The sequence below is a fragment of the Centropristis striata genome, chromosome 17 (assembly GCF_030273125.1).
Source record: "Centropristis striata isolate RG_2023a ecotype Rhode Island chromosome 17, C.striata_1.0, whole genome shotgun sequence".
In the NCBI taxonomy this organism is placed as follows: Eukaryota; Metazoa; Chordata; class Actinopteri; order Perciformes; family Serranidae; genus Centropristis; species Centropristis striata.
In genome coordinates this window covers 31,166,453-31,179,593 of record NC_081533.1, presented here as the reverse complement: position 1 = coordinate 31,179,593, position 13,141 = coordinate 31,166,453, and the positions used below count along the sequence as shown (strand labels likewise).

Here is a 13,141-nt window from a genome sequence, read left to right as displayed (position 1 = left end):
TACTTAAGCGTAAATACTTATTTATGTGAATTTAGTAACGTCTTAAAACGAGAGTGCTGATAGGAGAATGCATCAAGAAAAAGCAGCTCCTCCTCTTCATTCTGCTGAAAGAAAAAACAGCTCCTCCTCTTCAGTTTGCTGAAAGAAAAAAGCAGCTCCTCCTCTTCAGTCTGCTGAAAGAAAAAACAGCTCCTCCTCTTCAGTCTGCTGAAAGAAAAAACAGCTCCTCCTCTTCATTCTGCTGACAGAAAAAAGCAGCTCCTCCTCTTCAGTTTGCTGACAGAAAAAAGCAGCTCCTCCTCTTCAGTTTGCTGACAGAAAAAAGCAGCTCCTCCTCTTCAGTTTGCTGACAGAAAAAAGCAGCTCCTCCTCTTCAGTTTGCTGACAGAAAAAAACAGTTCCTCCTCTTCAGTTTGCTGACAGAAAAAAGCAGCTCCTCCTCTTCAGGTTGCAGCTTGCGCTGGTTTCCCGTAAGTGGCATAAAGAAGAAAAAGAGAGGAGATGGATCTTTTCACCCTGCTGGCCCTGATGTTCCTGCTGCCAGCAGCAGCTGCTGAAGGTAAAAGTGGATCAATATATTTATTAATAAAAAGTATTGCATGACAGAAATTTTACTGTGATCATCTCTTTGTCTTTACATTGAGCTACTTAGTGTTCTGGTGGCCCACTGGCAGGCCGTTTGTGTATTGTGGTTTATGACATCATGTTATCGCAATGAAAATAGGGTACGTCCCACATTCCTTAATTTTCGCCTCCTCTATCCTCGCTTGAACTGGAAGTTCTTTCGCGAAGACAGACTGTCTTCACTCCGGTATGAAACTACAGCACTTTAGTGCACTTTAGACACACTTTACTTTAATCTGTGATCTGTCTTAGACAGATGGTCTTAGACATTAGTAAAGTGTGTCACCACAAGTTTTATATTTTATTTATATGATTCACCATGTAGTTAAAATCTGTTTTATTGTGACTCTGAACAACAAAAACACCACAAACATATTTCTACATTTATAATAAATTAAGAGAAAGATCGCTGTAGAAGTTTTTTTTTTCCTTTTTGTGATCTGTTTTTTTCCACCATACAGATTTATTATGGATATTATTAAACTTAAAAAAAACAACAACAGTAGGGGCGTTCCCGGTGGCACCTCGCTCTGTTTTGGATGTTTTATCAGAGTGATCCAACTGACGCTCCCTCCTCCTCGCGTTCACACGTAGCGCTCTCTTTCAGACCTCCTCTGCTCCTTGTTTTCAGTTACAGTGTGTAACGTTCGTCTAAACTTATTTCACAGCAGCAGGTTTATTGTTCCCAGCCTTCATTCCTCACGGTCATCCTCATGTGATGCGTCTTTACGCTGCCATGGTGGCTGGTTTATGGAATCTTTATTCATCTTTGAAGTGTGTGTGTGTGTGCTTGCATTTGTGGTACCGGACGGACCCAGTGAGGCATGGACCAGTATTATCCCCCTCCCCTGGGTCCGTATTTTTTTTTCATACTTGGCCCTAATAGTCGTCCTAATATATACAGAAGCAAATAATAATTAATAAATTATTTATAGGCATTCCCGTGCCCCTGACCTGGACACAGTTCACAGTATAAATACACAATGGAGGTTGTTATTCATGTGCAGGTCTTTGTTAAACAGAGAAAACACTTATTATTATTATTATTATTATTATTATTATTATTAGTGCATGTCTCCAGCTGTTAAAGCGACTGACAGCTGATCCAGCTGTGATCCGCTGCAGCCGTCATTAGAAACGGACGTCGCTTCACGTGACGCTCCGGAGGGAAGGACGTCTCATGTCTCTTAAATCGTTTCCTCTCTCCTCGCTTCCCTCACTTGCGTCTCTCCATGCATCCCTGGTGGGCGGGACTAAGACGAGTGACAAGTGAACGGCGCAAGTGAGGGACGCATGGATGCGAAATAGACGACATGGGATGAATCCATTGACTCCCACTAGGTTCCCACTAATCAAATCTGTATACATACATGGCTAATTTATGCTGATAACATGCAATAGCATAGCATAGCACACATTTATGATGTTTTTTTCCCAATTCTACCCCTAAATGTCAAAGATCTGTGATGTGACATATATGTCACATTGGGTGTTTATGGTATTTATTTTTATAATATTTCTTATTTTAATATAAATAAATTTGCCTTTTTCTCTGCATCTCCACAACATATATTAAATTGTGACATTAATAGTGCTGTTTAACAACAAATAGATTTGTTTTTAAGTAACAAAATAATAATAAATAAATAATAAAAATAAATAACAAACCCTAATAGGATTAAATGCAACAGAAGCAAACTTCAATACAGTACATTTAACTTCCTGACTCTTACTCACATGACTAAGGGCAGCAATAAACAAATATTAAATGGAAATAAATCAATGAATATAAATCTGTGAATATTTCACAATATTTCCAAAACTAAACAAAATGTATTTCTCTTTGTACTTTTAACACATTATGAACTCAAATAATATAATACAAAGTTTTCATTGGTAAATGGCGCCTACACACAGCCTCATAAAACTTTACAACCACAAACTAGAGACCTAGAGCATTCAGAGGATGTGGAGCTTTTCTAGGTATATTGACAATAAAAAGGGTTTCACAGCAGTTTGTAGAACAGAAGTACTCGTCATACAATCACTGAAAGTACAGAAATCTACAAAATGACCAAAGTTTTTTAACGCAAATCACAGCGTAGATTCTTCTATGTTGTTCCAAAGGTCTTGGCATATTGATGTTATATTCTGGAGGGTTTTTCTGACCATTTTTTTTATCCATTTTTGATATGAATACAAATGCATTATTGAGCACCAAATGTGTGTAACAAATGGACCAGGCATATTGATTTGTTACCAGAATAAAAGCATTTTGAGACATAACATCAACTAACATTTTTTTCAAGCAAGCAATTAATTATATTCCAATAATAACATCTGTATTTATGTACACATCAACATCTCTCATCACATACTCCCAAATTTAACCAAAAATAATCTTAAAATATCCAGAGCTACCTACACAAAAATTGTAGACTAGTAAAATTAGTGAAAATATCAAAAACAAGTGAAACATCTAAGAAAAATAAGATAAACAATGATAATATTATTTATAGTATTTAAATAAAATTAAAAAAAGAGCCTTGTTTCAACATAGTTTTCCAATGCTTTGTCCAGAGAAGATTTTTCAACCAGTCTTGATGACACATTTTTTGGGACTGAATTGAGGTTTTTTATTACTATTTTATTCTATTTTATTTTATTGTTTTTACTGTTTTTAGTATTCTATTGTTTTCATTGTTTTTATTAATACCTATTTGTGTATGATTTATTCTATTTTTAGCAACTGTACAGCACTTTGGTCAACTGAGGTTGTTTTTAAATGTGCTCTATAAATAAACGTTGACTTGACTTGATTTGACTTAATCAAATCAAATCAAATCAAACTTTATTTATATAGCGCTTTTCATACATAAAAATGCAACACAAAGTGCTTTACAAAAAATAAGAAAAAAACAAACAATAAAAATGACAAAACCCACCCCTCCCTCCCCCACATACACATCTGTAAGTATACATACACAAACATGCACACTCGCATTTAGTCATGCACGCACACAAACACACTCAGACTCACACACAGCACATATTGATTGACAGTGTAGAGACATGGCAAGGCACCGAGGATCCAGATGAGGAAAAAGCAACCTGTGGGAGCATCCACACTGAGAGGTGGCAGAGCCCACAGCCATAGAGGACGCCATCACAGAGACCACCAGGACCCGGGGAGACCGAGGCGGACTCCACACATGGTGCAGAGCCGCCCAGCCCCCCGGGCCCCGGGAGTCCCCAAGACCACATCCCCATGGGCAGACCCAACACACCCCCCAGTGAGGAGGCCCCCATGAGGAAACACTGGAGCTAAAAACTAAAAGACTAAAAGACTAAAAGACAACAGGACAGAATAAAAACTAAAAGATTAAAAGACAACAGGATAAAAACTAAAAGACTAAAAGACAACAGGAATTAAACTAAAAGACTAAAAGACAACAGGACAGGATAAAAACTAAAAGACTAAAAGACAACAAGACAAGATAAAAACTAAAAGACTAAAAAACAACAGGACAGGATAAAAACTAAAAGACTAAAAGACAACAGGACAGGATAAAAACTAAAAGACTAAAAGACAAGATAAAAACTAAAAGACTAAAAGACTAAAAGACAACAGGATAGGGTAAAAACTAGAAGACTAAAAGACAACAGGATAGAAAATAAAAGATAAAAACTAAAATACAACGGGAATAAATAAATAAATAAATAAATAGTAAAATAATCAGTTAAAAGCTAGACCAAACAGGTGGGTCTTGAGCCTCCTTTTAAAAACATCAACAGTCTCTGCGGTCCTGATGTCCTCTGGCAGGCTGTTCCAAAGGCGCGGGCCATAATGGCTGAATGCAGCCTCCCCGTAGGTTTTAGTTTTAACTATTGGAATGATTAAAAGGCCGGTGCCAGAGGACCTCAGGACCCGCGAGGGTTGATATGATAAAAGCATATCAGATAGATAAGATGGCCCAAGACCGTTAAGACATTTAAAAACTAGTAAAAGAACCTTAAAATCAATCCTGAAACACACGGGGAGCCAATGCAGTGATTTTAAAACCGGTGTAATGTGCTCCCGCCCTCTGGTCCTCGTCAGCACGCGTGCGGCTGAGTTTTGTAATAATTGTAGGTTGTGGATGCTGTTTTTGGGAAGACCAGAGAGCAGGGCATTACAATAGTCTAAACGACAAGAGATAAAAGCATGCATCAGCACCTCCGTGTTGGCCTGGGAGAGAAACGGGCGGACTCTGGCTATGTTCTTAAGATGGTAAAAACCTATCTTTGTTGTATTTTTAATATGAGGAATAAAACTTAGCTCAGAGTCAAAAATGACGCCCAGGTTCTTTACACATTGTGAGGTTTTAAAATCTTGTAGTTTTGGTAAAAGTTTCTCTCTCTTGCCTTCAGGACCGATGACTAAAACCTCTGTTTTGTCCTGGTTGAGCTGTAGGAAGTTCACTGCCATCCATGACTTGATATCTAAAATACAGTTTAAAAGGGAATCAATTGGCTCAGTGTCATCAGGAGACACGGCGATGTACAGTTGTGTGTCATCAGCATAGCTGTGGAAGCTGATGCCGTGTCTCCTGATGACGTCCCCAAGGGGAAGCATATACAGATTAAAAAGAATTGGACCTAAAATTGACCCTTGGGGAACCCCACACTTGATTTCATGTGTTCTGGAGGAGCATGTATCCATACTTACAAAGAAACTTCGATCTGAGAGATAAGAACTGAACCAGTTAAAAACAGCACCAGAGAGGCCGACCAGGGTTCGGAGTCTGTTTAATAAAATGTGATGGTCTACTGTATCAAAGGCGGCGCTGAGATCCAGTAGAACCAAGACTGTTAATTTCTGTGAATCTAAATAACACCTGAAGTCATTTAAAATCTTTAAAAGAGCTGTCTCGGTACTGTGGTTCATTCTAAAACCAGATTGATATTTCTCTAAAATGTTGTTTCTATTTAAAAAATAATTTAACTGGTTAAAAACCAGTTTTTCTAAAATTTTACTTAAAAATGGTAAGTTGGATACAGGCCGGTAGTTATTTAAAATGTTGGGGTCTAAATTACTCTTCTTCAGAAGGGGCTTCACCACTGCCGTTTTGTAGGCAGTGGGGAAGACACCCGTCTGAAGAGAGCAATTCACAACATTTAAAATCTGTTCCTCAAAGAAAGCATAAAATGATTTTAAGAGCGATGTGGGAATAGGATCTAAAAGGCAGGTTGTTGGGTTTACTTGGGAGAAAACTCGACCAAGTGTCCTTGCATCAACCAGGGCAAAACTCTCCAGTGTTTCCTCAGATAGGAGCGATGGTTCAGGTGTGTAAAAAGTTACATTCTGGGATAAAAGACTGGATCTGATACCATCGATCTTACTTCTGAAGTGGTCTGCAAAGTCCTCGCAGAGGGCCTCTGATGGTGTCATGTGAGCTTTATTAAAACTTTATTAAAACTAGTGTTAAGACTGATATTATTGCTATCAACCCAAAAATTGCTGCAACAACTTATGGGACACAGTTGAACCTTGACTAGACTTCAGAAAGCGTCCACTAATGTAGTGACCCTTTACGTAAACACCATAGTTTCAATAAATATGTCATTAATTCATTAAGTCATTTTAATTAGATATTAGATATTTTTGAACAGAACAACTTGACACACTGCTGAAACACTTTGTGTTTGTGTGAGACACTTTTTAATGAATTTTTCATGTGTCACCATAGCCTGGCTAACACCAGACCAAATCTCATTGGAGATTAGGTCTGGACACCTGCTGTTCATTTCTCCGTAGAGGAGGTGTGGTTTACGATCCTCCGGAGCCGTTTATTGGACGCTTAGAATGTCTATCAAAGCGTCTGTAGGTAGCTCTTAGCCAATCAGATCAGTAATACCAGATGACGTAGTAGAGCAACAGAGATGGATGTTTGTTGTGTGTGTCTGTGAGAGAGTGTTGTTTGCTGCTTTGCTTCTCCAGTTCTCGCTTTCTGCAAGATTATTTATTTTCACGCTTTATTCCCCCTCATGTCATTCAGCCACACACATCCACTGATTTTATGGGCAACAAACAAGCTGCTGCGGGTCTCTCGGCGGCTCCGCTGTCCGTGGTAGCGGGGCTATTAGCCACTAGCGGCGCTAATAGCCGCTAGCGACGCTAATAGCCCCGCTACCATAACGCCGGTGATCTCAGCGGAGCCGCTGAGAGACCTTTCGCCTTTCAACTTTCGCTCTAAACTATTTAAAACACCATCTACAGCTAAAGAGAGTTTCGCGTCTGCAGCAGCCATGTTGGATCCGGAAAGCTTCCAAGTGCCGAGTAGTACGCGTCATCGTCTCACCATCCCTCCCCGCTCTGTGATTGGATCCCTAAAACAGGGCTAAGAAACTGGCTTAGTTGCCAGACCGTCTGGAGGTTCGAAATTAAATTCGAGCGCGCAAGGCAGTCTGGGTATACCCAGGCTAGTGTCACCACACTTTAACGACATAATAAACTGTGAATAAAGTCACATGCATTACTGAATATATGTGATTTCAGCTGTGTGACTTTTCTGCTTCAGATGTTTATTCTTGTTTTGTTGTCTTTCAGAGATTGTTAAGTTTGTTGGAGATGATGTGATTCTGAGGTGTGAGGCTGGTGACGGCTTCATCAGAGCTGTGGAGTGGACCAGACCTGACCTGAAGGAAGGAGAGTACGCCCTCTTTTACAGAGATGGACGCTCAATACCAACGGAGCAGCATGAGTCCTTCAGGGACAGGGTGCAGCTGGTGGACAGACAGCCACAGGACAGAAACGTGTCTTTAATTCTGAAGAACGTGACGAACAACGATGCTGGAACGTACGAGTGTCGAGTTTATCTGGGTGGTTCAAGACGAAAGAAGAGAGCCGCCTTCAAGGGAGAGCTATTCCAAACAATCGGTCTGACGGTCAAAGACAGAGGTGAGTTAGTGTGTGTGTGTGTGTGTGTGTGTGAGGCAACAGAGTGCACGCAATATTATTAATTAAATCTAACTACGTTACAAGTTGAGTTAATAACAACTTAACAGGAAGTGCCTGCCAATTAAAAGACTAAATCTATTGTGTTGGATTCATTCAAAATTATCTTGATTTAAATTACATACACATAAAGATTATATTTAATGTGATCAAAATAAGTAGATTCTATCTCAAACATTTTAATATTAAAGTTACTTAAACAACTGCCTCAAAATCAAGGACACATTTATATTTAATACATTTTATCAAATATATTAAGTCAAATAAAGTGACTACAGAACAATTTGCCACAGTGCAGCACTTGCTGCCATGAAGCAACCCAGTAGATATTAATTATTTTCTTGTGCTTGATCTTTTAATTTACTAGGTTGCATTATGTTACACATTATGTTACATTACTCACTAAAAATAGGTAATCGTTGCCAGTTTCTTTTGATAAATGTCACCAAATAAATTTAACCAATACTCTCAAATTTCATGAGGAAACCTTGAAAATTGAATAATCTGTCACCAACAGAAAAAACCTCACCATTTTTCTGCGCAGTCGTTGATGGGGAATGAAGAGCTGGAGACGTCCAAGTTCTCAGTTTAACAAAAGTTTATTACAATACGTCAAAAAATGTGCAGTTACAGAGCTCCGGGTTCAAATCTACATGTCCCTGATACAAACAGACGGGTTCAGTTCGTGAAGTCTGAGCCACGTCTCATTTCCCTGAACCCATTAAAATACTAACATTTGTTTACTAAACATGCTGGTCGATTTCTTCCAGGAAGTTCCGCCTTCTTCATCCGCTGATTCGCCAGTTTTAATCAATACAAGGCCACGTCATGCCACCTGGTTGCTTGCTGCCGGAACAAGGCCGTGGCATCAAGTCCTCACCTGCTAACAAACTTGTTAGACAAACATTCTGCCTTGTTATGTCTTACAGAGATCCCTCACACGGGATTTTCATTCTGCTTTCCGTGGTCTCACCACTCTCCCCACACACACATACACACACATTGTGCATCATTATATCTGGATGTCATTGTTTGCAACATAATGAGAAGGCCAAAAGATTTTCACTGTCTTACATGGATTCTAAAGTCTTAAAAATATGAAACAGACAATAATATTCTTTGTGATCATAGAATCTTAATCAGCTTAAAGGAACACTCCACCGTTTTTTCATATTAAAACATGTTATTCGGGTAAGTAAGACGAGTTGATACAGACCTCTTGCGTCTCAATGCGTGCACTCAATCGCCCTGGCATGCGGCGCCACTTGGCTAGCACTTAGCTAGCACTTAGCTTAGCCCCGTTCATTCATTAGGATCCAAACAGATGGACAGTTAGAAGCGACCAAACTCCTCCACGTTTTCCCTATTTAAATACAGCTACACGAGTAGTTAAACGACCAAGTATGGCGACACAAAATAAAACGTGGCGCTTTTCGAAGCGGATAAAAAGGAGAACTATAATGTGTGGCGGAATAGCACTTGGGAACACTTCGACTCGGCGCAGTAATATCATCACTCCTGAAAAATCTTCTCCCCTCAGGAGTGATGATATTACTGCGCCGAGTCGAAGTGCTCCGCCATACATTATAGTTCTCCTTTTTATCCGCTTAGAAAAGCGACACGTTTTATTTTGTGTCGCCATACTTGGTCTGTATCAACTCGTCTTACTTACCCGAATAACATGTTTTAATATGAAAAAACGGTGGAGTGTTCCTTTAAGCAAATGGAATATATGTAATCAAAGTAATCACAATTTCTAAATCAACATTAACATACAAACATAATCAATGTATGAAAATCATATTGCCTGATTAATATAAATGCATAGAGATAGATAGTACCAAGGCTGACCTTTGATAGTGCCCTCCGTCACGCACAGAGTCAGACACAGAGTCAGACAAAAATAGAAGCAGAATAATCAAATTATTTTAACACAGTCTACTTTCCCTTGAACCTATTTTATAGCCTAACACAAGTTTTCTAAGAATGTACTTTGATCTCTTCCAGAAGTCGCCTCTTTTCAATCCGCTGATTTGTCAGTTTATTCAATACGTGGACACGTCATGTCACCAAGCAGAGAAGTCAGATATCTTCTCTGATCAGCACACCATGTCCGTGACCTGACCTGCAACAAACTTTCAAAACACAAACTCCTGCCTTGACATGACTTGCAGATTTTGCAAAATAAACATTCTTCCTGAATATATGTGATATCAGCTGTGTGACTTTTCTGCTCTGGATGTTGATTCTTGTCTTGTTGTCTTTCAGAGACCGTTAACCTAACAGTTTCTCCTGGAGATAATGTGACTCTGAGGTGTGAGGCTGGTGACGGCGTCATCAAAGCTGTGGAGTGGACCAGACCTGACCTGAAGAAAGGAGAGTGCGTCCTCCTTTACACCGATGGACACACAGACCTAACGTACCAGCATGAGTCCTTCAGGGACAGGGTGCAGCTGGTGGACAGACAGCTACAGGACAGAGACGTGTCTTTAATTCTGAAGAACGTGACGACCAACGATGCTGGAACGTACGAGTGTCGAGTTGCTCTGGGCGCTTCAAGACGAAAGAAGAGAGGCGTCCTTGATGAGGAGCCGATCAGGGTCATCCATCTGAAGGTCATAGACAGAGGTGAGTTAGTGTGTGTGTGTGTGTGCGTGTGTGTGTACCTTATATTGCAATAGCTCATATAAATACTGTAAACCTGCACAGTCCTTCCCTCATTAAAAAGCTCCATATTACTTCATATTGTTTCTACTGTTTATATATATATATATATATATATATATACATAAACAGTAGAAACAATATGAAGTTTTTAAGTTTATATATGTATATAAATGTTTGTGTTTCATTCATATATATTTATATTTAGTACCTTTTCTTTTTTGCACCAGAACAGCACAGCAAATTAATTGTATGTGAAAACCTAGGTGGCAATAAAAAACAATTCTGATTCTGATATCTGTGTTTTAATCCTTAGATTCTCCTGATGGAATCCATATTAATGGATGGAGTAGGAAGGTTGGAGTGGGGTTAGGTGTTGCTGCTGGTGTTGCTGCTGGTGTGCTGGTTTCTGGCATTGGATATCTTATCTGGAAACACAACCAAGCAAAGGCAGAGAGATTCCCACCTGAAGATGTCACCTTTGAAGAGTGGTGGAGCGCCTGATGGCAAAGTGGTCCCAGAGGAGGGTCAGACTAAACATGATTGTAACGAGTAAATGTGATCAGTTTGGTCCTGGATGTATCAAAGAGGACTGGAAACTTTTCTACACAAAGTGATGACAGAGAGAACAGAATGTCTCCAGGTCCGCTGTGCAGAGGTCTTTTCAATTCAATTCAGTTCAAACAACTTTGCTCTTAGAAACAGTAAAATAATTCAGTTTACGCAGTACAATATACTGTGTGTTTTTGTCAAACTTGAGTGCAGAGTGAAACATTGTATCTAAATACTTGTATGTCTCCACAATCTCCACATTGTGCAAATGTCCCGCTATATTATATATATATACAAAGTCGTGATATTGGTGCCCTTAGATAGTGTAGTCCTGCGTTGTGGAATGAGGTGGAGGAGACAATAGTGACATGCAACAGACCAGTAGCACAGTGCTAATAGGTAATAGCTAACAGTTAGCTCTGTAGCAGTACAGTGTGTATGTGCTGCAGCAGTATATGTTCACTTAGCGATCTCTGTTAGTTTACGACAAGCACCAGACACACTGTGCATAATTAGCGATGCTGGTTTGTTTACAATCAGCGGCAGCCGCAGTGAGCAGTAATTGGATGACTGTCAGACCAAGTGGCAGGTGTGTATTAAAAGTCACGTGGGACGTCAAATATTCCGACTTGCCGGGATGTCCCGTTCATAGTGGTCCCGCTTCCAACAGTCCCACCAATGTTCCTCCTCTGTGACCTCTGGAGGCGGAAAATTGGTGGGATCATTTGATCCCGGCATCCCGCTTTGGGCATGTTCATAGTGGAGGCGAGACATTACAGAGCCGTAAATGTCCCGGCATGAAACGGCACTATGAAAGGGGCTACAGATTAACTCCTTGGTCTTTGTCACGTTTAAGTCCAGGTAGTTATCATCGCACCATTCCACAAATGGAGATAATGCACAGCCATGACTGATCTTTAACTGCTAATGTATGTAATGTGTGTTTCAGGTCAGGATGATAACAGTTTATCAGTTATATTTTTTCCCGGTCATATAATGGCCACTTTGTATATGTGAATATATCAGCAGCTGATGCTATAAAGGATCTAATCCTGCGTGACTGCAGTGGATGCAGATCAGAACCAAAAAATATTTACTGAGAAAATTAGAAAATCAGTTCAGTCAGAAAAAGAGTTCTAAAAAATCACAAGACAGAATTACTCATACTGTTCTGTTCAGACACAGTGATGTCTCAGGCTTTTATTTTGAATATATATTGTTAAAATAATCTGATTATTTTGTCTATTTTGTCTGTCCCTGGTGTCTGTCTCTGTGCGTGATGCAGGTCACTATCAAAGGTCAGCCTTGTATTGGCAATATCTATCTCTATGCATTTATATTAATCAGGCAATATGATTTTGATACAATGATTATGTTTGTGTGTTAATGTTGATTTAGAAACTGTGATTACTTTGATTACATATATTCCATTTGCTTAAACTGGTTAAGATTCTATAATCACAAAAAATATTATTGTCTGTTTTATATTTTTTAGACTTTAAAATAACAAGTAGACATTGAAGAATCTTTTGGCTCCTGTTATATCTCTGTAGAACATAACAAGGCAGAATGTCCGTCATAACAAGTTTGTTAGCAGGTCAGCATGGCTTTGCTCTGGGCAGCATTGATTGTATTCCCAGGAGGCCTGACGTTTGACTGTATGGATGAAAACTGGCGAATCAGCGGATGAAGAAGGCGGAACTTCCTGGAAGAAATCCGCCAGCATATTTTGTAAACAACTGTGAGGATTTAATGGGTTCGTAGGGAGAGAGACGGGGTTCTGACTTCACGAACTGAAACCCGTCTGTTTGTATTCAGGGACATGAGTTTTTGAATCCGGAGCTCTGTAACCGCATTTTTTGACGTATTGTAATAAAACTATGTTAAACCAATCACAGAACGGGGAGGGACGGCAAGACGATGATGCGTACTACTCGACAGATGGAAGCTTGTAGTTTTGTAGTTTTCTTACGGATCCAACATGGCTGCAGCAGACGCGAAGCTCTCTTTCGATCTAGCTGTAGACAGTGTTCTAGATAATTCAGAGCAAAAGTTTATTTTAAAAGTAGAAGAACATTTGACTTTACACTCCTTTATCACCACCAAAAAGGATTTGGCAAAAGTCTAATCTACCAACTAGCCCCGCTACCGCTCACTGCGGTGATCTTGCATGCGAGCAAAAACATTGCAGAAGCAGAATTGAGCATTTTAGTCCCAAGGTAGAGATGGGCTAGTCTGGCTATGTAAACATCACTCGTCTTCTTCCTCGATGCTTCCTCGTCAAATTTCTGTCGCTCTACATAC

The 13,141-nt window shown here is 39.7% G+C and overlaps 1 protein-coding gene across 1 annotated transcript; it reads left to right on the top strand.

Annotated features, from left to right (window-relative positions):
* Positions 1-458: 458 nt before the first annotated feature.
* LOC131989988 (signal-regulatory protein beta-2-like) lies at positions 459-12,579 on the top strand. The gene is made up of 4 exons (XM_059355372.1): positions 459-559; positions 7,214-7,564; positions 9,890-10,249; positions 10,602-12,579. Exons 1-4 carry the CDS (start codon positions 502-504, stop codon positions 10,787-10,789), a joined length of 957 nt encoding a protein of 318 aa, XP_059211355.1. The 5' UTR covers positions 459-501; the 3' UTR covers positions 10,790-12,579.
* The last annotated feature ends 562 nt before the right edge of the window (positions 12,580-13,141 follow it).

Coding starts and splice junctions, on each gene's coding strand:
- LOC131989988 (XM_059355372.1), top strand. CDS start 502: ATGGATCTTTTCACCCTGCTGGCCCTGATGTTCCTGCTGCCAGCAGCA. Junction 560..7,213: donor GCCAGCAGCAGCTGCTGAAG/GTAAAAGTGGAT, acceptor GTTGTCTTTCAG/AGATTGTTAAGTTTGTTGGA. Junction 10,250..10,601: donor TCTGAAGGTCATAGACAGAG/GTGAGTTAGTGT, acceptor TTTAATCCTTAG/ATTCTCCTGATGGAATCCAT.